Here is a 25,851-nt window from a genome sequence, read left to right as displayed (position 1 = left end):
AGGTCAAAGGACAAGATAAGAAAATATAGTTCACTTGTTTGAAAAACCCACGCAAACAAGTGATCCACACTCGAAGAATTCAAGCAGCAGTGGTGAGAAGAATTGTACTCTCATCAATTGGACATAGTTATTCACCACCACCACCACCACCAACAACATGTAATGATTCGCCAAAGGGAAAATATTTTATGGTGGGATGCATACCTTTCTCAAGACAAATATAAATCACAACCAAGTACAGTTTCCCAGAAACAAAATCTCGTCACTTGTTGAAAAAACTTTGGAATCCCCATCAATGAACACAATTCCACATGCCATTGGTGGATCTGCAAGTTTGCCAGCACAGCCAGGTATCTTATTAATTACACAAGCACATTAAAATAGTGAAGAAATCTAAGTCTTCCAGTGCAACCAGTGTAAATAATTGGGGACAAATAAAAAAGATTGGTTACCGACGTCATAAAAGTTATAAGATTAGGCGGATACAAAGGAAGAGAATGTGTGGAAGCTCCACGATGCACCTCCTTCAACTGAAAATTCAACCATCACATTCAGATTAGTTGAATGACAAATACCATACACTTCAAATGACAGTAGCCACTGTCTTGCTCCCAATGACTCGAGAAGAAGAGATGGATCAGCTGGGCAGGAACGAAAGTGAGACCCTGAGTGTTGAGTTAGCAGAGATAGAAAGAAGCATCAGGTCATCATTCAGAATTGCTGCATCAAGTTTTCGAAGAAACTCCAGTGTTGGTTCTACGAGGGCTGATGATGACGATGAGCATGAGTTGACTTGGGCTGCAATTGAGAGATTACCCACCCTTGAACGAGTGAGAACATCTGTTTTTGATCATCGAGATGATGGAAATGTTGCTGAAGAAAAATCTGAAAAGAAGATCATTGATGTTACCAAGCTGGGAGCACTAGAAAGGCGCCTTCTCATTGAAAATCTCATCAGGCATATTGAAAATGACAACCTTCGCCTTTTACAGAAACAAAGAGAAAGGATAGACAGGTAAACTGCATCATGTTGAGAACGTTTTGTTATTTTTCTTTCTCCTCTTGGGTCCATGTAAATCACCTGAGAAATCATGGTTATAGCTGATTGGATTCCAATAATCTATGGTTAACCATGGGCAACTGTTTCCACAGGGTAAATGTGAAATTGCCCACGATAGAGGTGAGATACAAGAATCTGTCTGTGGAAGCAGAATGTCTAGTGGTTGAAGGGAAGCCCCTACCAACTTTATGGAACACTGCAAAGAGCATGATATCGGTAAGAAGATTGAGTCACTCCATATTCTTGATGATATAGTTTAGATTCAGGTGCATTGCTAACAATAAGCACATTGATGGTGTTTATGCATTATCAGACTGATGTACAAACACTTGTTTCTTAGTACCAGATCCATCAGATTATATTTGTCAAACTATGTTCAGAATATAGGAAATTTTCAACAAATGAGCACCACATCAAATCCAAGAACATGCTTTTGAGCTTACAGAGTGCAAGTTTCTTTGAAACAGGGTTTCACGAAGATGCCAGGATTGAAGACTGAAGCCAAGATTCACATTCTCAAAGGCATCAGTGGGGTCATCAAGCCGTCCAGGAAAGTATTTAGAGAACTGTCAACTTAAAGGGGGAAAGGAAAAAAGAGAGATAAGATGCTTCATTTAAGACTAGTTCAAAATACACTGCCCTCTTTCTCCTCTCTGTCTGAAAGAATCAATCCTCACAGTCTCCAAGTACAGCTGATATATGCATAGACAAAATGATAACCCAATTTTCCTTCTTATTATATGGGACATAGTCACAATGTGTAGAAGATTAATTATTTAAATTTATCTGATTTACAGGATGACTCTGGTGCTTGGACCTCCAGGATGTGGAAAAACAACCTACTTGCTAGCTCTCTCAGGGAAACTAGACAAATCTCTCAAGGTTTCTATCTTTTAGCCTACTCAGAAAAAGAGCAAGAATAGTACAATCAACAGTTACTCATCTGGAAAGTCCAAAAATATAAATGACACAGTGACAGTTTAATTTCTTTTATGAACAAATTGACTTTCACACATTTAAATCTACAAAGTCACAAAAAGCATATATAGCTTTACTTTGTCATAAGAATGCTTATCCATTCCAATCATTCCTTTTGTATAAAACATCTATCAGTATCATACCAGGCTTTTTACTAGTGTACTCCTTAAGATCACTGTTTTTTCTTCTCTGTTTTAATTTGTAGCTGGTAAGTTGTAGTTGTTTTGTCTTTTATTTGCTTCTGCCTGACAGATATTAAGCCATCATAATTTTTATTCTGCTGTCATAAATCAGTTAGATTGGAGTTGGAGCCTATTAGTTATCTAAAATGCCTAAAAAACACATATAACTGCTTCAAAGTCCTATTCTCTACCTGAAGGATCGATTAACTTGTACTACTCCGGAGATCCAGTAATCCCACTTTGGTACAAGAAGCATACATCACCAGCCAACTAGCCCATATTGCATGAGCTTATTCTGGCAATGTATGCAGATATCAGTTGCTTGAGAAGTACAGATGAAAGTTTATCTGATAGAAACAAAGTCGTTAAGTTTATCACTTTAAGATCTAATCTCTATCAAAATGATTCCTTTCATCAGATAGTTATTATAGTATGTGGAGAATGGAATGCATATATCATATATAATAGATCAAGAAAGGAAATAATAAATCTATGATTCATATCTACTATTCAAACCTCACAATAAGACCAAAAATATCTTCAAATGAATTTTCTGCAGATCATATCGAGTCAATTTCATTAAATGATCATCAAACAGTTCCTCCTCAGAGTCCAACTCAGTTTAGGTCGAGGCTTTGCTTTATTAAATTATTGTGGTTCTAGTATGAATTGGGGTTCATAAATTTATCTTACTATACTAGCTTACGCATAGAAAATTTCCTTGTATTGAATTGCTAAGCTATAAAAGCTTGACCTCATTTTGTGATAATTGTTTGTCTATCTTCAATTGAACTAGAGCAAGGATGCAGAGGCTTCTACATAAATGTCCTTCAGAAATCAAGAACATGGAATAAAGCATGTAGACAGGCCCATTTATGCAAATATTAACTCAAGTTTCAATGCACTGATCTAGCCATATTTGAAACCTTACCCATCTTTGGCATTTTTCTGGAACAACATTTACAAATAATTGAAGCGACAATTTCCTTTTTCATTGTCTTTCACCAATTCTTCTTTAAATTTTCTCAACCTCTCCTAAACTGAAAGTACTGGGCTTACAAGGATTCCTTTATCCTAATTAGAGCTGTATCTAGTAGCTACCTACCTCGAATCCTCAGCGCTGGTGCTATTGTATTGAACAATTGTTTCATAATTGCTCCATATTATTATCCATGAATCATTGGTAGTTTTAAGACATCTTCAAGGACTTTTCTTTAAATCCAATCAGTTAATTGCACCAATTGCACAACATGACAGATACATAGCTCAACTGAATCATCCAGCTCTCAACCTTATGACATAATAAATCCAAACTATCTAAACATCAAATATACATTTCAAATACACATTCTTAATGGAATCCTCTCATCTAGAGTTTTTCCATTTTCTAACTTAAGAATTTATTTCTTGCACTATTAACATTAACTTAGCATTACTAGCAAATGGCATATATCAGAAAATTTCATCGCCAATAGGTTTAATAAGTTCATTATCACTAGTACAAAATTGATTGAAAAATTAGAAAAAAAATTGGTTGAAGATTGCTGTGATTGAAAAAAAAATCACTAGTTGCACACTAAAATGGTTACTATAATTATTGTTCAATCATACACAATGTTGGTCCCCTTTCCAAAATCAACTGCATTATCTCCCTAGTGATTTTATCATGTAATTTATCTAGATTAATTAAAAACATGATTGAAATATACTCATCTCTTGAAATATTTTCATAATATGTACATAAAACCTGTAGCAATGTTAGTGGGAAATTAAGTTTGTTTTCAAAAGATTTGCTTCAAACCTTAATCTATTTTTAATTATTAGAATCTCAGGTCTAATAATTCCAATCATGTTATAGATTGTATGGTTTCAAATAGTATGGTTATGTTAACAGAGATAGTAGGGTTAAGAGATTAATAAAAAATTTAACTGATTTGAAAAGAAAGTAGATAGATCAGATTGAAGATGTAACAATGAAACCAACTGATAAACATTTGACTTTTATTCATCAAACAAAACCAATTACAATTGATTTTGTGGCTCTACGTTTGATTTAAATCCTAACATAACTAGATGCTTAATCAAGTAAAGCTCTATATCCTACTGGTTTCACGACATTCAATTGTAACTGAACTAGGACATCTTAGAACCAACATATTTCTAAACAAGTCTTTGGGAACACACCAAATTTAATCATGGTTAACCAACTGAACTATTTCTCATAATCTAAATGCCAGAAGGATAACCTAACAATGTGGAACCTCATCATGGTTAAATGTTTGCTAATCAGTTATTTTTAACTCTTTTTAATTAAAATAAAACAGATATAGGTTAAAACACAAAACTACAAGTTTGACTTGCTCAAGCACAACTGAACATGGTTTATGTACTTTCCACAAAAATATGAAGGAATGACAAAAAGGTCGAAACTTCAAATTTGTTTTAGACATGTTGTAAAATCATTGTAACAATTAGCCTAACAGAAACATGAAGGAAATCTACAGTTACACACATAATTATAAATGCATGTCATATCTTTATCAAGTTATTAACGGTTATCAAATTGCATTAACCTGCCAGCGGATAGCATGATGGAAACCAGCACCTAATCCAAGTTTAGTCTGGGCAGACAAATCAAGGCTGCGGTACTACAACCCTTTAACTAACCTAAGGCCTATCACTGCTTCCAGTAATCTTATTTGAGGACATCAAAATGTTTCAATCACTTCATCTTTTTATCCATACTTAGCTTGCAAGTACACAAGCACACTCATTCCTCATGTGGTTTTTTCTGAACATGCTGAAGCAGATAACCTTCCAGCCTTCCAAAGATAACTGTCCACTGCATTACTATCCAGTGCATGCAAATCTTTCATAAAACTTCTCTACTTAATTATCATGCAAACATCTTAAAATATGTTTTTGGAATCTCAGTAATGTGGAAAGTCAAATTGATTAGTGTTTCCAATGACTAGTTTTGAGTATTTATATTTTTGAAGTCATCACTGATTTAGCACTTTAGCCTACAGAACCAAACTTCTCAACTTAAAAGGTTGTTGCTGTACAATGCATATGTGTTTTCTATCATGTGTCATATTCCTAAGCTTCCTAGACTACTACCATCTGGTGCTCTCCACTGAGTATGTAGAACATTCTATCATGGTCAGATTTCTAAGCTTCGGAGAACACTACCATTACATGACAATATTGTTGTGTATCTTAAACTACAGCAAACAACTAAACATTATCTAGATATGAATAACCCACAAGCTTTCTATAACCACTTCAGCAAAAAATGTTTTGATTTTCAATGAAACATAGCAAGTTGTTACAGGTAAGAGGTGAAGTTACTTACAACGGCCTTGGATTGGAAGAGTTCGTGCCTGAGAAGACATCAGCTTACATAAGCCAATATGACCTACATATTCCCGAGATGACAGTAAGGGAAATACTAGATTTTTCTGCACGCTTTCAAGGTGTTGGGAGTAGAGCAGGTGAGAACCTAATGGATCTTTCAAAATATTTGATTATTATCAGTATAAGTTAACAACAAAGCTTACTGAGCATGCTTTTTAAAGAGATTATGAAGGAAGTCAGTAGAAGGGAGAAGCAGGCAGGAATTATCCCTGATCCTAACATAGATACATACATGAAGGTATATCATAAAGAACTTCATATTGATTAAATTCAATTTTTTTGACCGATGTATATGGGCTTCTCACTTTGATAACATTGCAAAAAATATCTTCATTCATGAAACAAATTTCAAAAATAAGTAAACTATCATATTGTCGAAATAGATAAAGTTGGTGCAACATAGCTACATATCCCAATATCATACATATATGACATTTTTTGTACAGGCAATATCAGTGAAGGGATTAGAAAGAAGCCTCCAAACAGACTATATCTTGAAGGTAGTTTCTTTCAGGACCACAATCAAACTACTCTACAATTGTCAGATCACTATAGTGGCATTACTCAGTCCCATACATACTGAAACTAATTAGTCAAATTTGATCTGGATTATCAGATAATGGGACTGGACATATGTGCAGACACAATGATAGGGGATGCCATGAGAAGAGGCATCTCCGGTGGTGAAAAGAAAAGACTAACCACAGGTACATCACCTTTGAGGCAATATTGCTTGCTTTCTCTTGCAAAGTTAAAAACATATACATCACCTTTGAGAACTCAAATCAAGAAACACATGGTGGCATACTACAATCTACTTAATATACACTTTTAAGTAAAGTTCTCTCGTTAATCACTTCGTCTTCCAGGAGAGATGATTGTTGGACCAACAAAAGCTCTTTTTATGGATGAAATATCAACTGGCTTGGACAGCTCTACTACCTTTCAGATAGTGACATGCCTTCAACAATTTGCACATATCACAGAATCTACTGTTGTGGTTTCACTTCTTCAGCCAGCACCCGAGACTTATGAACTATTTGATGATATTATCTTAATGGCAGAGGGAAAGATTGTTTATCATGGTCCTCGCACTCAAATTCTTGACTTCTTTGCACAATGTGGATTCAAATGCCCAGAGAGAAAAGGAGTTGCTGATTTTCTCCAGGAGGTAATTACAAACTTGAATGTTGCAACAATCTTATTTTCTTTCATGTACACCAGATGCCTCACACCTATATTTTTTTGTTTTTCTCAGGTGTTGTCAAGAAAAGACCAAGAGCAGTATTGGTTCCATTCAAATGAAAATCATAGTTATGTTACTGTAGACCAATTCTCTATAGCTTTCAAGGCCTACCATATCGGACAGAGTCTAAGTGAGGAACTATCAAAGCCTTATGATAAGTCTCAATGCCATAAAAATGCACTATCATTCAACAGTTATTCATTATCTAAGTGGGAACTGCTTAAAGCTTGCATGGCAAGGGAATTTCTTCTCATGAAAAGGAATTCATTTGTCTATACATTCAAAACAACCCAGGTAGCTACTACTTAAAAATGACTTTTCCTATCATTTGTATTCAGTAGCTGAGGTAGTTAAATCATTTGCACTGCAGCTTGGAATTATCGCTATCATCACGGCGACAGTATTTTTGCGAACACATTTAGGCGTTGACATTATTCATGCTAATTACTATATGGGTTCCCTCTTTTATGCACTTCTCTTATTGATGGTAAATGGATTCCCTGAGTTGGCTATGACAGTTTCTAGACTTCCAGTCTTCTACAAACAACGAGACTATTACTTCTACCCCGCATGGGCATATGCAATTCCATCTGCTATCCTAAAAATTCCAATATCTCTTGTAGAGTCATTAGTGTGGACGTCAATTACTTACTATGTCATCGGGTATAGTCCTGAGGCAGCAAGGTAAGCAACATGAAGATTACAGGACTGCAAATATTCTTCTTTTTATGAACACTTCTAAATCATCATTTCCTTCAAATGCTCTCACAGGTTCTTCCGCTATTTCCTTCTACTCTTTTGTGTCCACCAAATGTCACTATCACTATTTCGATTCACTGCATCCTATTTTCAGACAGCTGTAGCTTCCACAGTTGGTGGTACCATGTGCCTACTAGTAATCCTGTTGTTTGGCGGTTTCATTCTTCCAAAATGTAAGGCAGCTTCAGCTTCAGTTGATGAAACCAACACTATAATAACAGACTTAATAAAACTACTTTGTTATTGCAGCCTCTTTACCAGATTGGTTAAAATGGGGATTCTGGATTTCTCCATTATCTTACATAGAGATTGGCTTGACTGTTAACGAATTTCATGCACCAAGATGGCAAAAGGTGAAATACTATAGTCCCATAACAATTCAAGCCAACATAATATCTCATTGAATCTTTACATACTTTTGTCGTTGTCATAAATCACAGATCTTATCAACAAACATGACAATCGGGCAGCAAGTCTTGACAAGCCGTGGACTCAACTATAACAGCAACTTCTACTGGATAGCAGTAGGAGCACTGTTAGTGTCAACCTTGCTACTGAATTTAGCATTCACATTGTCCTTGACTCTAAAAAGACGTGAGTTAAACTGTCCTAACTATAAATGGTTCATAAGTTCGCTCTGATCTTCACTTAGCAGCCTAGCAAGTTTTATATTTCAGCTGTTGGGGTTTCTCGAGCCATTATCTCTCGTGAAAAGCTTTCTCAGATACAAGGTATGGAAAATGAAGACATTCCAGGTCAAAATGAAAAAGGGTCCATTACTGGATCACCTGTACCTCTTTCAGAACCAAGGAGAACTGGTAAGACTGTTTCATTGCCTTTTAGTTTCTAATAAATGTAATATAGAGATCATTTAGAGGATATAGGATGAGTAATTTAAAAGAACTTTCATGATTAATCTTACAGGAAAGATGGTTTTGCCTTTCATTCCCCTAACCATATCATTTCAGGATGTGAATTACTATGTCGAGACTCCTCCAGTAAGCATATTAACCAGTCATATTGGTAATCATAGATTTATATAGTTGATGGATATTCAAGGAAGAAAAATCTGTTTTTCTTGTGCCATAGGAAATGAGAGAGCAAGGCCCTGCAGAAAAACGACTACAGCTGCTTCACAATATTACAGGAGCTTTCCAGCCTGGAATTCTTTCAGCACTTATGGGAGTAAGTGGAGCAGGGAAGACAACTCTTTTAGATGTCCTTTCTGGAAGAAAAACTGGTGGTTTTGTTGAAGGAGACATAAGAATTGGAGGGTATCCTAAGGTACAAGAAACGTTTGCAAGGATATCAGGTTATTGTGAACAGTTCGACATACATTCTCCACAAATTACTGTCAAAGAATCTGTCATGTATTCAGCTTGGCTGCGTCTGTCACCTCAAATTGATGCAAATACAAGATCTGTAAGCTATATCCTACACATAAATCTGTTCCTTCAAGACATTATTTTGGCTTTAAATCCATCATAAATTAAGCATTCAAATCATGGGACACTAAAACTAGAACTAGCTGTCTGGTACTTGACTTATTTGGAACTTAAATATTGGTCTTCAGAAATTTGTCGATGAAGTCATTGAAACGATCGAGCTAGATGGAATCAAGGATTCTTTAGTTGGTATACAGGGGGTCAATGGTCTCTCTACTGAGCAACGGAAACGACTAACTATTGCTGTGGAGCTTGTTTCCAATCCATCAATTATATTTATGGATGAGCCAACATCAGGTCTGGATGCTAGGGCAGCTGCTGTTGTCATGCGTGCAGTGAAAAATGTTACTGAAACAGGAAGGACAGTAGTTTGCACCATCCACCAACCAAGTATTGATATATTTGAAGCATTTGATGAGGTAAGTAGGATATTTTTCCATCTTTATTATGGAAGGTTGGAAGTAAAAAAAAACCAAAATGCCACAAATAGTTCTTTTAAAAGCCAAACCTAATTTCAGCAAACATATAATTGATGTCTATCAGTGCAAGGTTCTAGAAAATAAAATACTACGGAAGTTTACAAGACGATCTTAGATATGCGAACAAGATGCTAGAAACAAAAAATATAAATCTTTGTTCTCATTCTAAACTTGTACTAAACTAAGAAAGTCATCTAGTTAATACCTATTCAAGTCATTAGAAGTATTAATGTAAGTTGTTTTTATGTTTTTAATTTTTTTGTAACTTCTTTTGACACTTAACATGAAACATATCTTTGTTTAATTTTCCACAGCTGATTCTAATGAAAAGAGGAGGAGAATTGATCTACACAGGACCAATAGGAAAGCATTCTAGTAAAATTATTGAATATTTTGAGGCAAGTCATTGTTAAACTCAATCTCATTGTTGGTTCTCTTCTATGTTTAAATTATACCAATGGCTGGTAATGTTGATTCTGCTAATAGAATCTGCATGTTATGAGATGTCTGTTTGTTATCTTTGATGCCCCTAGTTTCTTAAAATTCTAGCAAAGATTGTTGATATTTTTTGAAGTTCTATTCTCCAAATAAATTTACTTTATTATTATGATAGCTTGAACAGAAGCAACTATATTCAACAAACTAAAAAATTTTGATGTAAGTAAACCATACAAATGGACATGACAATGTTCTAAATAATGTAACTCATCAAATGCAGAGACCTAAGTGCTCACTCCCTCTACCTCTCCACCACTTCCATCCTGTGTCTCTTATATTTAAATTGAAAGTCTGAACCCATTAATGTTTTCCATGCTTTCTTCTTAACAGCCAAAAGATTAATCTTGATTAGTGAATTTTAATGACATTTTTATACTAATGTAGGCAACTTAGTTCTTCAGTAAAAGTGTTGCTATTTAATCCTTCAAACAAAAGGGTAGAAGACTGATTTTCATTTGGGCACCTACACATCCACAATAAATGTTTGGTTCAAGTTTGCATCAATACCCTCAACTGTAGTTCCCCCAGATCACTCAAAAGTGATCTATGGTAATTATATGCAGAATCATATGGGAATTTTAACAGGTTTGCACTTTGAGATTTGATGCTGCCTTATAAGCCATCTCAATCACGGACTACATCAGAAGTGAGAATAGGAGAGTATCAAACGAGACCAAATTCATTCGATGTGACTCAGTATTGATTAAACAAACAATTAAGCCATCATGAAGTTTTCAGCAGGTCCAACTTGAGCTCAATTTATGCAGTATTAAGCTCAACCTTTCTTCCCATTATGCCCACATCTAGCATTGAAGAAACGATCCTCAATATCAATGGGACCAGTTCACTGATCACAATGTAAAAGTTAAAAACAACACTCGAGCATCTACAACAAGAACAACAACAACAACAACAAAGCCATAAAGTCCCAAATATTTGGCGTCGGTTACTCGATCATCTATTATGGTTTTTATTCTGTGCTCTGTAAATAAATAAATAATGACTTTGAAAATCACCTACTATCCTTGCAAAGTTAAAAGTATCTAAAATGAACATAATATTCTCATTTGAATGACACTTTTAAAGGGATATCAATTTAAAGGGATATATAAAAATACTAAACGTTTTATATTAATGCAATTTCACCTTCTTTGTTTCGTATGACAGGGAATAGCTGGAGTACCGAGGATTAGAGATAACTATAATCCAGCAACATGGATGTTGGAGGTTACCAATACATCAATGGAGATGCAATTAGAAGTAAATTTTGCAAAGATATATAAGGAATCGTCCCTTTATAAGTAAGCATCAAAGTGTCTCAAAATTAACTAAGATAGTATACAAATTTTAACTAATGAAAATATGATAATATATCAGGAAAACACTAATGACAATTATGATCTCTTGCACATTATTAGCAATAAAAAAAATGATGACATCATCCTTACATATTATATTGCTCACCATAATCTTCTATGATCATTTTTCAATATAGGGACAGCAAAGAGCTGGTTAAGCGCTTGAGCACACCAGCACCGGATTTGAAAGATCTGAGTTTTCCAACACGCTATCCACGAAACAGTTGGGTACAATTCAAAGCTTGCCTTTGGAAACAATACTTGTCCTACTGGAGAAGTCCTTCATATAATTTGGTGCGAATATCATTTACCCTTGTCTCATCCATAATCTTTGGATTAATATTCTGGCAGCATGGAAAGACATTGTAAGTACCTGTTTTCTCACATAGATGCATAATAAACTGGTAAATAAATATGTAGATATATGACATGGACAAAGGACATATATGCTAATTTGCAGTAATATATTTCAGTCTAGAGCCAGAATTCATATTGTTGTTTAGTAGATAACACATGGCTGAGAGGATTACATGTAAAGGTTTAGACAAAATCATTAAAATTACAGAATATAATTTCCATAAAGATCAATCTACAGCAACATTCTTACAAGAATATGTCATTTTGCTAATGCTGTTGAGGCAATAAATCTATAAATGGCGACCATATTTAATCAAAAAGTGCAAAAGCCATCATCAAACAATCATATTTTTTAATTTTTTAGGCAAAGCAGCAAAAGCTGGAACTGATACATTAAGAAAGAAAATAGGTACAAAGAGATAAAAAATTGAAAAGAAAACAAGAAAGAGAAAAGCAATGAGAAACTAAGCCAAAAGAGTAAATCTAAGCCATTTAAAATGGCTTCAAATAGTTGATGTTTACTCCCAAAGAACTCCAACAACTAATTGTTGGGCCTTATAGAAGGATATCAAAGAATTAAACAGAATCAAATACCAGTTCAGGTATGTGAACTTAATCCATATGATACAGTATGTTGCACCACGTCAAAAAATATTTCAATATTATTTAGAATAACAGTATTTTTGCTATGATTGGCACAATAGTATTGGCTGTACAAACTGATATGGTCAACATGAACTTCCACTTAATTTGGTGATTAATACTTCAACTTTTTCATAAAAGACAAAGGCGAAAGTTACCAAAGAAGACAAACATCGAAGCTAAGTGCAGAGGGACTTCCTGGACTTGAAACCAAAATTGCATCACAGCAGATAGAAGCAAGACAGCAATTAAAATTCTTCCCTTATTTGGTAAATCAATAATGATACTGATAAAAAGTAGAAAGAGGTGGGAAGATTTTGAACATGCATCCTGCAGTAAAATAGGGATCACTCTTAATCTAGATTTGGCATATCATTGTTGTAATACATACACAAATATATGATGCTTAAGTTTTTAAAGTTTGCTTTGAAACATACTTTATGTTCTTAAAATAATACATGGATCTAGATACTAATACACATATTTCTCCTTGAAGAAACAACCAACAAGATCTGTTCAATATGTTGGGGTCAATGTTTGTCGCCACAGTCTTCACTGGAATAAACAACTGCTCGTCAGTTCTACCATTTGTTTCAATTGAGCGAACTGTTCTGTACCGGGAGAAGTTTGCAGGAATGTACTCCCATTGGGCCTACTCCCTTGCACAGGTTTAGCAGCTTTTTCTAATAGTGTATTGGTAAGGAAAGGAAGATCATTTCCTGAATGTTGATCAAGATACACTTTTCTGTTTCAGGTGGTCATTGAGCTTCCCTATGTACTAATAGAAGTGGTATTATTTATGGTTATAGCATATCCAGCAATTGGTTACTACTGGACGGTCTATAAGTTCTTCTGGTTCTTCTATACCATGTTCTGCACATTGCTCTACTTCATTTACCTTGGGATGTTGCTGGTTTCATTGACCCCAAATGTTCAAGTGGCTACCATATTGGCATCTGTTTGCTACACCTTGTTTAATCTCTTTTCAGGCTTCATTGTGCCAAGTCCCGTAAGTCCAGCATTTACATTTCTTTTCAGTTCATAAGCATTTAGATATACTACATTGGTTCCATATGCAAACAACAAACATACTGCAGGATAACAACCTACAAACAAACAATTACTAGTTCATCTGCATTGCATTTTGGTATCGATATCTAAAGCAAGGTTCGCAATACCGTACCATACCGGTATTTCGATCTGGGCTCGGTACCGGTACGGTACGGTATACCGAGCGGTACACCCAGGTGTATCGAGTACTGTAACACTGCTACAGTACTACAGTACTCTCGGACAGGTAACAGTCGGTCCGCGTACCAACAACTTGTCGGACCGGTACGTACCACCCGTACCGGGCGGTATGACTCGGTACGGCAGATCCTGATCTAAAGTAGCAGAACTAAGCTATACAGATCAAATTAACAGAGTTAAGTGCATGATAACAGTTTTTTTAGTATAGGGAAAAGAACAGGTATATTTCTCACAGCTTAATACTGTGAGATCCAGAAATGAATATGACAACACAATATGTTATACTTGGATAAATATGCTTTGGAAGCTAAAGCAAGGTGTTCATTTGTATTATCCTTAGTTGCTTGATGCAATAGTTTGAGTCATCCTATAATAATAGTTCAAGTACCTATAGCTTACTGGTAAAAAAATTAAACATTATTTGTTTCCTTGCAGCAAATTCCAAAGTGGTGGATCTGGTTATATTACCTGTGTCCCATGTCCTGGTCACTGCATGGCTTCTTCAGTTCACAGTATGGGGATGTACAGAAGGAGATAATGGTGTTTGGAGAAACCAAATCGATAGCTTCTTTCCTAGAGGACTATTTTGGTTTTCACCACAATCTTTTAGGGCTCGTTGCTGTTGCTCTTCTTGCCCTTCCATTGATCTATGCTTCCCTTTTTGCTTATTTTATTGGGAAGCTAAATTTTCAGACAAGGTAAACAGATATTTAAGAATACTTGTAAACAGAATTCTGAATTTTTGCCAGCTTGGAAATTATGGTAGTCAATAGTGTAAGAAGTGTCTTTACTAGGAACATTGGATCTTTTGGTGACTCCAATGGTGTATATTGCCCACAAATAATTTTAAGCTATGCTCGAAGGTAAGTACCAGGGTCCAGTAAATTCTTGTACACTTTTGTTGTGTAAATCAGTACAATCCACTATAAACCAATATATGGTACTGAGCCCAGATCGAAATACCGGTAGGGTCCAGTAAATTCTTGTACACTTTTCTTGTACACTTATGTTGAGGCATGCATATATTGGTAAATCAGCAAAAATTCATCAAAATGCAGGTATAAACCAATATATGCATGCCTCAACATAACTAATAGAATAACTTTTACATACATGTAAATCATGTCTTGGTGATAAGTAAATGCATGGCTCAACTTTCATTCATCAACTTGAATTTTCTTACATTAAACATACAAGACACACAAGGATGCCTGAACTTCTTTCCTCTGTCATGTCACATATATTATCTTAAAGTTGATTATGTTATTTAATGTAACTGGCACTGCTCGTTTTAGAGCTTATTGTCTACTAACAAGATTGACTTGGTATAGAACTTACATTGAACTCATTGATAATTTTGTTCCTTGGCAAAAAAAAATAAAGATAACTTATATAACATGAAAAAAGTGTCACTGTATGGTAACCTAAATCTCCACATGACATGTTGGTGTCATAAGGATTTCATAATTCGAAAGGAACCATCAAGGGGAATATAAAAAGTAATTATATTGTGCACTAAGTCATCGCAGTGAGATCGAAACAATCAGCATCAAATGAAAGGAAATGCAATATAACTTTATCCTATCTTCAGGCAAAGATATCAAGAATATAAGTTAATCCATACCAATCTGTAGGAGAAAAAGAAGAAAAGGGCTACCGTCATTTTCTCATCAAACACCAACTATTCACTATTGTATATGCATTATGGAAATATGACCAAAATCTTGTCTTTTGGCATGGAATTTATTTATTTATTTATTTAATAAAACTATAAATTTTATGTGAAATGACATGTAAAAATTCTCGCAATAAATATCGGGTCTTACTGCTATTCGATTTCAATGACATAAACAGCACGTGCAAGCAATCCATATAACATATGGAAGATAGGTTATCCATTCGTTAGCAAGTGACCTAGTCTCCTGATGTTGGAAAGAAACTTGATCTACTCTCATAATCTAATTCTTTTTGCAACATCCGATAATAACACGACCACCAGCATTATCAATAATCCAGTTCTCAGAAAGAAAAAAAAAAAAACTGACATGCATTACGAAATGTAATCAGAATGTTGTCTTTTGGCATGGGATTTTATTTTATTTTGATTTATTTAGTGGAGAAAACTATATATTTTATCTTAAATGACATGTACAAATTCTCCCAAAAAGAATCGGTTCTTAAAGCTATTCAGTTTCAGTGACACAGACAGCGTGTGCAAGCAATCAATATAATATATGGACGATACATTATCCACTGGTTTGCAAGTGAGCTAGTTCCATATGTCGGAACGAACCTTTATCTACTCTCACGACCTGATTCTTTTCGCACCATCCGTCAATGGCAAGAACAACCCTTACATTTCAAGCAAAAACACCCGATTTCCGGGAGATTTCAAGAAAACCAAGAAATCATAAACTGCAAATCAACAGAATTAGATTTAAAAGGTAAAAGAATGTCGTACCCAAAGGAAGCGGAATTGGTCGGGTCTGGAGAACGATGTTAGGGTTTAAAGGGTTCCGATGTGATGAAGGGAGTGGAAGGGAAAGATGAGGGCGATCGAGACACGGTCACGTTCTCTTTCTGTTTGGCACAAAACGGGTTGTAATCTCCAAATAACGAGAGAACCAAAAACAAAAACATTACGCAGTTTTAACGTATTTTAATAAAGCATATATATGTAGATCCTCCATCCATACTGGAATTCATCCACAAAAACAGCACATGCTATTTATTTGAAGTTACAGTCGATATTTAGATAGTTCAAATATATATATATATATATATATATATATATATATATATATATATATATATATATATATATATATATATATATATATATATATATACACACACACACGAAGATATCATAATATATTTTTAAAATATTTCTGATTCCATGATAATAATAATTTAGATTATATTAATATGGATCGATGTATATTAGTATGCATCTAAGTGGAGAGAATATATATTATATGTTATTGGCTTGTAGCAATTGCATTGTATGACATCGCCACTGGGGCTAATATATTTGTCAGACTTATTGGAAGCACTACTACTCATATGCTTATTAGTATTGTTGGATATCCTTAATCAAAGGCCGTCGGATGACGTGGCAGCTGCCTGTTGACCGACCAATGGATCCCACGTCCAGTGACATGGCAGCGGTCTGTTGCGTGAGCCAGTGGAGCCCACGCTCGGTATCTCCGTTTTGAACCATGGGGATGTTAAAGGCCGTCCAGTGACACGGCAGCTGCCTGTTGACTGAGCCAATGGGGCTCACATCAGCAGCATCTCTGGCTTGGACCACAGATTTTAGAGGCCGTCCGAGGACATGGCAGCTGCCTGTTGACTGAGCCAATGGGGCCCACATCAGTATCTGTGGCTTGTACCACAGGGATGTTAAAGGCCGTCCGATGACTTGGCAGCTGCCTGTTGACTGAGCCAATGGGGCTCACATCATCATCTCTGGCTTGGACCACAGATGTTAGAGGCCGTCCGAGGACATGGCAGCTGCCTGTTGACTGAGCCAATGGGGCCCACATCAGCATCTGTGGCTTGTACCACAGGAATGTTAAAGGCCGTCCGATGACTTGGCAGCTCCCTGTTGACTGAGCCAATGGGGCCCACATCAGCATCTCTGGCTTGTACCACAGGGGTGTTAAAGGCCGTCCGATGACATGGCAGCTGCCTGTTGGCTGAGCCAATGGATCTTACTTTGGGCCCGCTGACACAGGTCTCGCCACGGTCAGCTTTGCTCCAACAGGCACAACGGCAACGATTCTAATGTGTCGGTCACAGACAGTCACATATCTCCCTCGGTGGAAGTGGGTCATTTCGTGCACACCTTAATCCTCTCTCTCCCTCTTTCACACATAGACAGATCCATGAGAAGACATCAAGCCGAGTACATTTTCTAAGGATAACAAGCTACATGTCACAACCTAACACGCTATGATAAACGTAACAAAACACTGAGCAAACAGCAGACTACTAAACCTAGGACAAACACCACCATAATAAGCTATCGATAAGCTTACAGCACACCGGAGAACATTAACCGAGACAACCCCAGCTCATCACATCATGGCTTTGCACCTCCACGTCCTATGAGCCCTCCGCCGGGCATCCCCGGGATACTTCCAATGGTGGGGATGGAGCCGAAGGCAGGACCTCCGAACCCAAACTGAGGACCCAAGGGAAGCCCGGGAGTGCCGAAGACGCCACCGAACCCGAAGAAGTTTTGAGGCTTGTAGGGTTTAGGCTCGCTGTGGATGTTTCTTCCCTCGAGCTGCACGACAATGGTGGCGAGGAGAAGAGCAAGGAGGAGCACAGACTTGGTCGGGCTCTCCATGGCATGGGCAGTGAATCGTGGTGAGCCAAAGCCAACCCCCTCTTATAACAGGAGGGGGAAGGGTGGTCAGTTGGTGTGTCTTTAAGGCCAATAACTGGAGTGCTGCTGTGGAGCACAGAGATGCTTGAAGAGGCCTTAAGTATAGTAGCAGGTGCATGTGATCCCCATTCAATGACCTCCCATTTATAAGCAGCTGGTCGGAGGACCTACTACTGATTCTTGTTTCCCATGACCGGGCTGCTGATTAGATGGGTGCAGAAAGACACTGCATGGGTTAAGGACTTCCATCCTTCAACAGAGGAAAACTCTCGGACAAATGACTACTGATGGTGTGAAGATCAAAGATGTATCTCATAGAAATTTCTTTCTTTAAATAGTCTGTTGACATTGAAGAGTTTATAGAGGTAGATAGGATAAGATAAAATAAAATATTGGTTTGTTTGACTTGACGTTTGCATGTCAATCTAGTAGGGAAAAAAACAAAAAGCAAAACTAGTCCATGAGATCTATGACAGCATCACAAATCAAAATAGAATTTTATCCAACCTTTTCATCTGGCATGTCAAACGATCTGGCCCTCCCCTATCGCAGGAGGGTTGACCAAGGTCCCACTATTGATCAATGTTCTTTTTCTTTTGCACTTTATGCATAGGGATATATTTTTCTTCTTATGAGGGGCGGGGGGGGAAGAAGATTCTGAAAGGCTGTAATAAATAGTATGACTGCATTAATAACAAGTAGAGTCTTTTGTCCCTTCGTAGAGCACCACCAGACTTTATCATTCATTGCAGTCGAGAAAGAAGGGGAAGGCAAATGAAAGAAAGAGTGCATCAAAGATGCAATCAATAGCTTGCTTGCAGATTCCTGTCGTCGTGGTCTCTGGTACACAGACCTGCACGCGAAATTAAAAGCTTCATCAGGTACGATCAATTTGAAGCTACATATAATCCATTCAAAATATAAAAAAAAACATATATTTTTGGTGCAAGAGAAAAAAAAGGGTTGCTTACCGAAACGATTACAGATTTGATCTGTAGCTTGTAGACCATTGTGGATAGCATTGACTTCGTAGTCTTGTGAATACTCCTCTATTTCACAAACTATCTACCTCGATGCCACTCACCGTGATGATGGAATTGATGAAGAAGCCACAATTTGCTCGAAAAATAACTAAGAAAAAACACTACGAATAAGAGATTTAGGTTCCAACTCAAGTCCGATCATCTTTTATTTTTTTGTCTTCTTGCTACTTGAGCCAATAAAGTTGTATTGTGATTATAATCATCCGTATGAATTAGTTTGATGGGTGCACATTGGTGATCTATAGTCTCTTGTTTGAGAGGAAATTAAAAAGCTGACTTATATAAAGGTAAAATCGTAAAGTAAGATAAAATGAGACTCTCTACGAGAATAAATAAATAGATAGGTGAGAGCTTTACGGAAAATACTGATTTTTACGTGCTTTCTTGAGGCAATAGACAAAATCGTCAATTTCAATGGACAAAATTATTTCTTACGGAAAATAAATTTCAAATATAAGATGGAATATATCGATCTTTCGTGATCGGGCAATCAAGATAGATGCACATTTATTAAAGCACCCACCGCATGCTCAGATCTAGTGGATCATCAATCGTCAATCTTTCCGTGATCGTGACTTGTAAAAGCGCGATCAAGATAGATACACATTTATTAAAGCAGCCACCGCATATCCTGATAGAACGGACGGTGATGCATGTCCTTCTTTCGCGGGTTGACGCTTACAACTGTTGGCAAGCAGCTCCCGATTCGAGGGCGGTAGCGTCCGGCCCCACCGCCTTTGTCGTTTGGTCCCACCTCGACCACACGAACGCCTCTATTTTGCTTCCCGCCGCTTGGAAAGCAGAGGCAAAGGAAGGGCTCCTCCTCCCCCGGAAGTCGCCCTCCTTTCCCTCGTCCGAGACCCATCTCTGGAAACCCCGCCATGAATCTGATGGCGTCTTCGAGGGCTTCTTGCTCGAAGGAGCAGCAGAAGATCTACCAGCAGTGGTTCGCCTACGCCGACAAGGGTCGACATCTTGATCCCTTCTTCCCTGCCATTCTGTAGTTTCTTCTTCTTCTTCTTCTTCTTCTGTTATTCCCTGATGTCCTTTGTTGTTCTTTCTCGGAGGTTCAGATGGGGACGGGCGCATCACGGGGAGCGACGCCCTCAAGTTCTTCGCCATGTCGAAGCTGTCTCGGCCCGAGCTTAAGCAGGTTTCGACCCAGTTCGAATTCACCACCCCATTCTCTCTTTGCTATTAAATCGTTCCATTTCCCGTTGAATGTAATTTTTTGTTGCAAATTCGATCCCTTTGCAATTCGATATATCGCCCTTCCGAGTGCGTTTTCCGCAGATTTTGAACTTGCAATGATGGTTTACGATAGGATACTATGAATGTGGTGTGTTCTATATAGTGATTCTACAACATTGTTTGTTCAAGAACTGCCAAAAGATTCCATTCTGTGGCAATTGCATGATTATTGTAGGGTTAAATTCAGTGGTGATTGTCTGCCACTAGGCAACTTCCTCGAGGAACCTTCAAAAATTTCGGACATTGAATATGGTCGTTGAGAGTACACTACTATTGGATTGATGATAAAAGGGCCATGAAAATTGCGGCTATATTCCTCTGATTATATACAAGGTGATCAATTCTGTGGCTGAGGTGTGTTTAGGCACACACAGAATGTTCTAGGAATTATAAATGAACTTTTAACTTTTCTAAATTTATGTTGCAACTAAATAAAAAGAAAGCTTTATGATTACCTGCTCATGATCTGTGCTGTTATGGATGGTTCACTTACCTGCTAAGCCACTTATTTATCATCATCGTGACTTTTGTTCACTTACCTGTATGCTTTTGCAGAGAATTTCTGTTGCAAGCTGAGTTACATGTATGTAGTCCATGAATGGTTTGAAGGTCTTCCATAAAGCCCAGCAGTAGATCCGAAATTCTTTGTGTCTGCAAACTAAAAAAAAAAAGAGAAAAGAAATGACTTCATGTATAGATGAAAGCAAGATTGATTATCTGGTTTTAGTTTCAGGATGGCCAAAAGTTAAAACACTTGATGATATTTACTTAAATAAGAATAATTACTAACTAACTTTTAGCAATCTAGGAATCTTGTCCATGAATATAGATAGTAGTTTAACTGTAAACTTTATCGTACTTATTTGCTATTACTGGTCCAATTTTTCTTGATGGTTTCTTTTTTATTAACATTATGTCTTATCCTAATCTTTCAATAAGGCTCAACCTTACTGATGAATTATTCTTATTAAATCTTCTGACTTCTTGAGTCTTTCATATTCTTCCCTACAATTTTTGGGAACCTTGTTATGAAAGCTTGTTGATTTTTTTTTTTCTGGCTTTCTAAAGCATGACGTTTTGGCATCTTGTGATCTAAATTTTAGCACCAACATGTGTCTTCAATAAATCCTTGTTTTTTGCCTATAATCATACACCATTAACCACTTTGCCTGTGTTGCAAATGTTAGTCTAAATCTAAAAGTGGCATTTGACCACAAACAGGAAAATGCTAAATAGTATGTCAGCATCCTAGATTGCTTTGACGGCTGCTTTCATTGTTGGCTACAAATCAATTATTAGGTTGACTAAATACTGAATGAGTTGGTTCTATGTAACAGCATATTATTTATCAACATATATACCATCTGTTGACATAAACAATTGATCTTGATGTTAATGTTGGATTTCATTTTGTCCTTATATTGTTTAAAATGTAAACCAAATAGTAAAGTAACTCATTAGCAATTAGCGCGTGGCACTTTTCTTTTTGTTAATCAAAGCATATTTTTCTTGTATTCACATCGTAGCGTGGTATAATCATTTTCATCTGTCCCATGTAGTTAGGCTACATGTGCTTTTCATTGACATTCTAAATTTTCTCTGAAGGTTTGGGCCATTGCTGACTCTAAGCGGCAGGGTTTTCTTGATCTCCTAGATTTCATCAGTGCCATGCAGGTTTTGCCTTGGATGTCTTTATACTAGAGAACATATTAGGCAGTTGCTAATTTTCCTTTGCAAATGGACAGCTTGTTGCACTGGCTCAGGCAGGATATGAGATTACTCCAGATGTACTGAGTCATGCAGGTTAGACTGTGGACCAAAAAGCTTTTAGCTCTGTTACATTTTGTAATAGACACTGATATTGTTGTTTGTATGCATCACTTCTCACAACAGACTTGGAGAACTTAAAACTTCCAGTGATGGAAGGTTTGGATGCTCTGCTAGCTGTACGTCAGTTATTAGCCTTCTAACTTGAAATTTTGTAATGTGAATATCAGACACTAACCGATTGCAATGACCATTTTGTAGAAATCTAAGCGCTCGGCAAAGAAAAGTGATCATCGTTTAGATGGTAGGGATCTTTATTTTAGAATTCTCAAAAATTTCTGGTGCGTATTGCTTTAGCTATCTGAAATTTCTGATGATGTTTCAGCATCTCCACAGCACCTATTACCAGCATCAGCTGCGTGGTTTAACTCAAAAGCATCGAAGAAGGTATCTTTTAGGGTCAAACTTGTTGTACACTAGTCTGACATCTATTTTGTTCTACTGATGACAATCGTGCAATCGTATTTGTTTCTAGGTCCCTCTAAGTTCAGTTACCTCTATTATTGATGGTTTGAAGAAATTATATATCGAGAAACTGAAGCCTTTGGAAGTTGCATATCAATTCAATGAGTTTGTTTCTCCTTTGCTGGTAAGGTTTAATTCCAGAATCTCTTCTGTCACAGATTTTGGCAGATATTAAACTTCGACCACATTTAGGAGATCTTCTTCACTGAATTTAGACAAAATAGTAAAAGACTTCATGCTCTAATGTTGACCTGACAAATGATTTTTCTTCTGCAGACAAATAGTGATTTTGATGCCAAGCCCATGGTTATGCTATTGGGTCAATATTCTACCGGAAAGACAACATTCATTAAACATCTACTTCAATCTAGTTATCCAGGTGCATTGAGAGATACATTCTCATTATTAATTTTATTTTAGCAACAGTATTACGAATTCATTTCCATTGATCTTAATTCTCACAGGTGCTCATATTGGACCAGAACCTACAACTGATAGATTCGTTGTTGTTACAGTAAGTTGGTGCTTCTTTTGCTCTTTTCCTTGTGGTTTGGGACAATCACATATATACCAAAGCCAAGTTTCAAAGATTTATATTTACTTAAAAGTTGCAAGTATCTTAGATACCCTCCAAAACCATAAGGCATTTAGATTTAATTCCTAAAGGAATATATGTTGACAGGGTTATCATATATATACCCCTGCAAAGAGATATTTTCTTTCAATAGTTCCAGGGGCATATATGGCTAGATATTAATTTGCAGTTTTTGTAAAGGGATGAATATGCAATTTCATCTTTGTTCTGCAAGTTAAATTCCATACTAGCTAGGTATGAGGCTTGCTTGTGATTGTTTTCCTCTTATTTTATGTCTTATTTTATCATTTATTTGGTTCTTTTTGGTTGTTGTTAAAGGGCATCCTGTTCTTTTCTTCTGCTGAATTGGATCTTTACACTTGTTAGCATGTACTAAGAAGTAAATGCTTCAATCCCCAGCAATACAGACATCTAATGCTGAATGGATTGGTGATCATGAGATCATGATCATTCAGCCATGATCTTAGGACAGTCTCATAAAGCATTTAGCAAGTCCTGTAGAATATAAGGTTGTGCTGATCAGATATGGATATGTCTTCTGGTTTCCTTATCGACAGCTCTCACATTCTTCTGTCCTGAAATCTTTGTATTATATGGTGACAATGGCACTTTAGATCTTTTAGAACATGGTTTTATTTGCTAGTTTTATGCTATTATGCAGTCAGGGCCAGATGAGAGGAGTATTCCTGGAAATACTATTGCTGTTCAAGCACATATGCCTTACCACGGTCTGACTGCATATGGAACCGGCTTTCTATCAAAGTTTGAGTGTTCTCAGATGCCACATCCAGTATGATTTTATCTTTAGTCTTAATATGGAAATCTGTTCCTGCCATCGTGATTCACAAACAAACTAAACTTTTTGTTTGTGAAGCTTCTGGAGCACATTAATTTCATTGATACTCCTGGGGTCTTATCTGGAGAGAAACAACGAACGCAGCGCAGTTATGACTTCACTGGGGTGACATCTTGGTTTGCAGCAAAGTGTGACCTTATCCTTCTCCTGTTCGATCCTTATAAACTTGATATCAGCGATGAGTTTAAGCGTGTTATTGGATCTCTGCATGGCCATGATGACAAAATACGTGTAGTACTGAACAAGGCAGACCAAGTTGACACTCAACAGGTGAAAATTCTAGCTATATGATATGACCTCTGCAATCTTTCATCAGCATGTAACCTCTTAATATTTTAGCCATTTCCAAATAAATTTTTATCATGCTACCAAAGTTTGATGAACATGTTTTTTTGCCTCATACATCAGCTTATGAGAGTCTACGGGGCATTGTTGTGGTCTCTTGGAAAAGTTCTTAATACGCCTGAAGTTATGCGAGTTTATATTGGGTAATCTCTCAATACAACGTAGTTCAGGCACAACTCTTACATTTTTGAGAATTTGATGGTCCTCCATGATATGAGGGTGCATATTTTAGCTCCAAACTGCAAGATGATTACATCAAGTTTATCAGCATTCAAGATTATTGTCTTATCATAACTTTTCTGTTTCAAATGTACAGGTCATTCAATGACAAGCCAGTAAATGAAGCAGCAAGCGGTCCAATCGGAAAGGAGTTGTTTGTGAGAGAGCAAGATGATCTGCTTTCTGATCTTAAAGACATACCAAAGAAAGCTTGTGACCGCCGTGTAAGCAAAGTCACCGAAATGTTCAGAACATCTCTGCTGTTACCTACTCTTTCTTGTTCATTATGTACTATGTCCTGTTTTAGATCAACGAATTCGTTAAGCGTGCAAGAGCAGCTAAGATTCATGCCTACATAATTAGTCATCTGAAGAAAGAGATGCCATCAATGATGGGCAAGGCCAAGGCTCAGCAGAGGCTCGTCGACAACCTCGAAGATGAGTTTGTAAAGGTGAGCTGTCCTGTGTCATTCTCTGTAAGATCGTTCTTTTACCACCTAAGACATATCTACATCGAGCTGTTGAGATTCTTGTAGTAAAAAATGCTGGTGTATTGAGCAGGTTCAGAAGGAGTTTCATTTGCCACCAGGGGACTTCCCTGACGTGGAGCACTTCAGAGAGGTGTTGAATGGATACAACATCGACAAGTTTGAAAAGCTGAGGCACAAAATGATACAGGCTGTGGATGATATGCTGGCATACGACATCCCAGAACTCTTAAATAGGTTTAGAAATCCATATGACTGATGGTACTTCCCCTTTGACATAGAAGATCGACTCTTTGGAGCCGCAAAAGTTGGTGACAAGCATGTGCTTCTCCATGAGGAACTGGTTACGTTGGAGCTCACGATTTTTATGGTTTTTCATTCTTGGTAATATTTGTCCTCCATGGGGTGTCAATTGTACCGAAAAGAATATTTATGGATCAGGTCTTGTTGTACATGTAACATAGGACTGGACACTTGATCTCATGTTTCATTTTGGCATCCCTTGATTTCACCTATTATTTGATAAGTGGACTGGAGGTAGGCACCATCAGAGCCTGAGATATATTTGTTAGAATATTGGCCTCGAATCTCTCACAAAATTGTGTTCTCCGATGACACTTTATTTACTAATATATATAATAGAATGATATTTTTAAGCATATATAGACACTTTTTTTTTACTTAGTATATTATAT

At 36.8% G+C, this 25,851-nt stretch overlaps 2 protein-coding genes and 1 long non-coding RNA gene across 4 annotated transcripts; 2 read left to right on the top strand and 1 right to left on the bottom strand.

Moving 5' to 3' along the window:
* Positions 1-70: 70 nt before the first annotated feature.
* On the bottom strand, positions 71-16,302 carry LOC135614836 (uncharacterized). Its single transcript, XR_010487756.1, has 4 exons — positions 16,134-16,302; positions 11,529-11,766; positions 5,576-5,731; positions 71-885 (listed from the first exon to the last, which is right to left on the bottom strand). It is a non-coding gene; the product is annotated as an uncharacterized LOC135614836 (long non-coding RNA).
* Positions 615-14,539, top strand: LOC135614832 (ABC transporter G family member 41-like). The gene is made up of 24 exons (XM_065112600.1): positions 615-1,015; positions 1,153-1,276; positions 1,528-1,612; positions 1,860-1,942; positions 5,555-5,714; positions 5,799-5,875; positions 6,084-6,137; positions 6,254-6,344; positions 6,507-6,808; positions 6,896-7,177; positions 7,254-7,567; positions 7,655-7,815; positions 7,892-7,995; positions 8,083-8,236; positions 8,320-8,460; positions 8,567-8,640; positions 8,732-9,064; positions 9,216-9,506; positions 9,881-9,964; positions 11,232-11,365; positions 11,560-11,787; positions 12,918-13,089; positions 13,176-13,430; positions 14,108-14,539. The coding sequence occupies exons 1-24, from the start codon at positions 615-617 to the stop codon at positions 14,372-14,374; spliced, it is 4,371 nt and encodes a 1,456-aa protein (XP_064968672.1). The 3' UTR covers positions 14,375-14,539.
* A 3,632-nt stretch (positions 16,303-19,934) lies between the features above and the next one.
* LOC135614835 (EH domain-containing protein 1-like) lies at positions 19,935-25,646 on the top strand. 2 transcript variants are annotated; one of them, XM_065112614.1, is made up of 16 exons: positions 19,935-20,077; positions 20,185-20,264; positions 21,968-22,036; positions 22,108-22,165; positions 22,256-22,308; positions 22,391-22,433; positions 22,515-22,576; positions 22,665-22,778; positions 22,931-23,033; positions 23,119-23,168; positions 23,911-24,039; positions 24,124-24,375; positions 24,514-24,593; positions 24,767-24,893; positions 24,977-25,120; positions 25,230-25,646. In XM_065112614.1, exons 1-16 carry the CDS (start codon positions 19,993-19,995, stop codon positions 25,413-25,415), a joined length of 1,635 nt encoding a protein of 544 aa, XP_064968686.1. In that variant the 5' UTR covers positions 19,935-19,992; the 3' UTR covers positions 25,416-25,646. The 2 variants fall into 2 exon arrangements, with proteins under 2 accessions (XP_064968686.1, XP_064968697.1); XM_065112625.1 differs by lacking the exon at positions 22,391-22,433 and having other exon boundaries at positions 22,256-22,323; positions 22,487-22,576.
* The last annotated feature ends 205 nt before the right edge of the window (positions 25,647-25,851 follow it).

Source organism: Musa acuminata, chromosome BXJ1-3 (genome assembly GCF_036884655.1).
Source record: "Musa acuminata AAA Group cultivar baxijiao chromosome BXJ1-3, Cavendish_Baxijiao_AAA, whole genome shotgun sequence".
Lineage (NCBI taxonomy): Eukaryota > Viridiplantae > Streptophyta > Magnoliopsida > Zingiberales > Musaceae > Musa > Musa acuminata.
The sequence above is the reverse complement of the archived record's forward strand: the minus strand, read 5'-3'. Positions and strand labels throughout refer to the sequence as shown.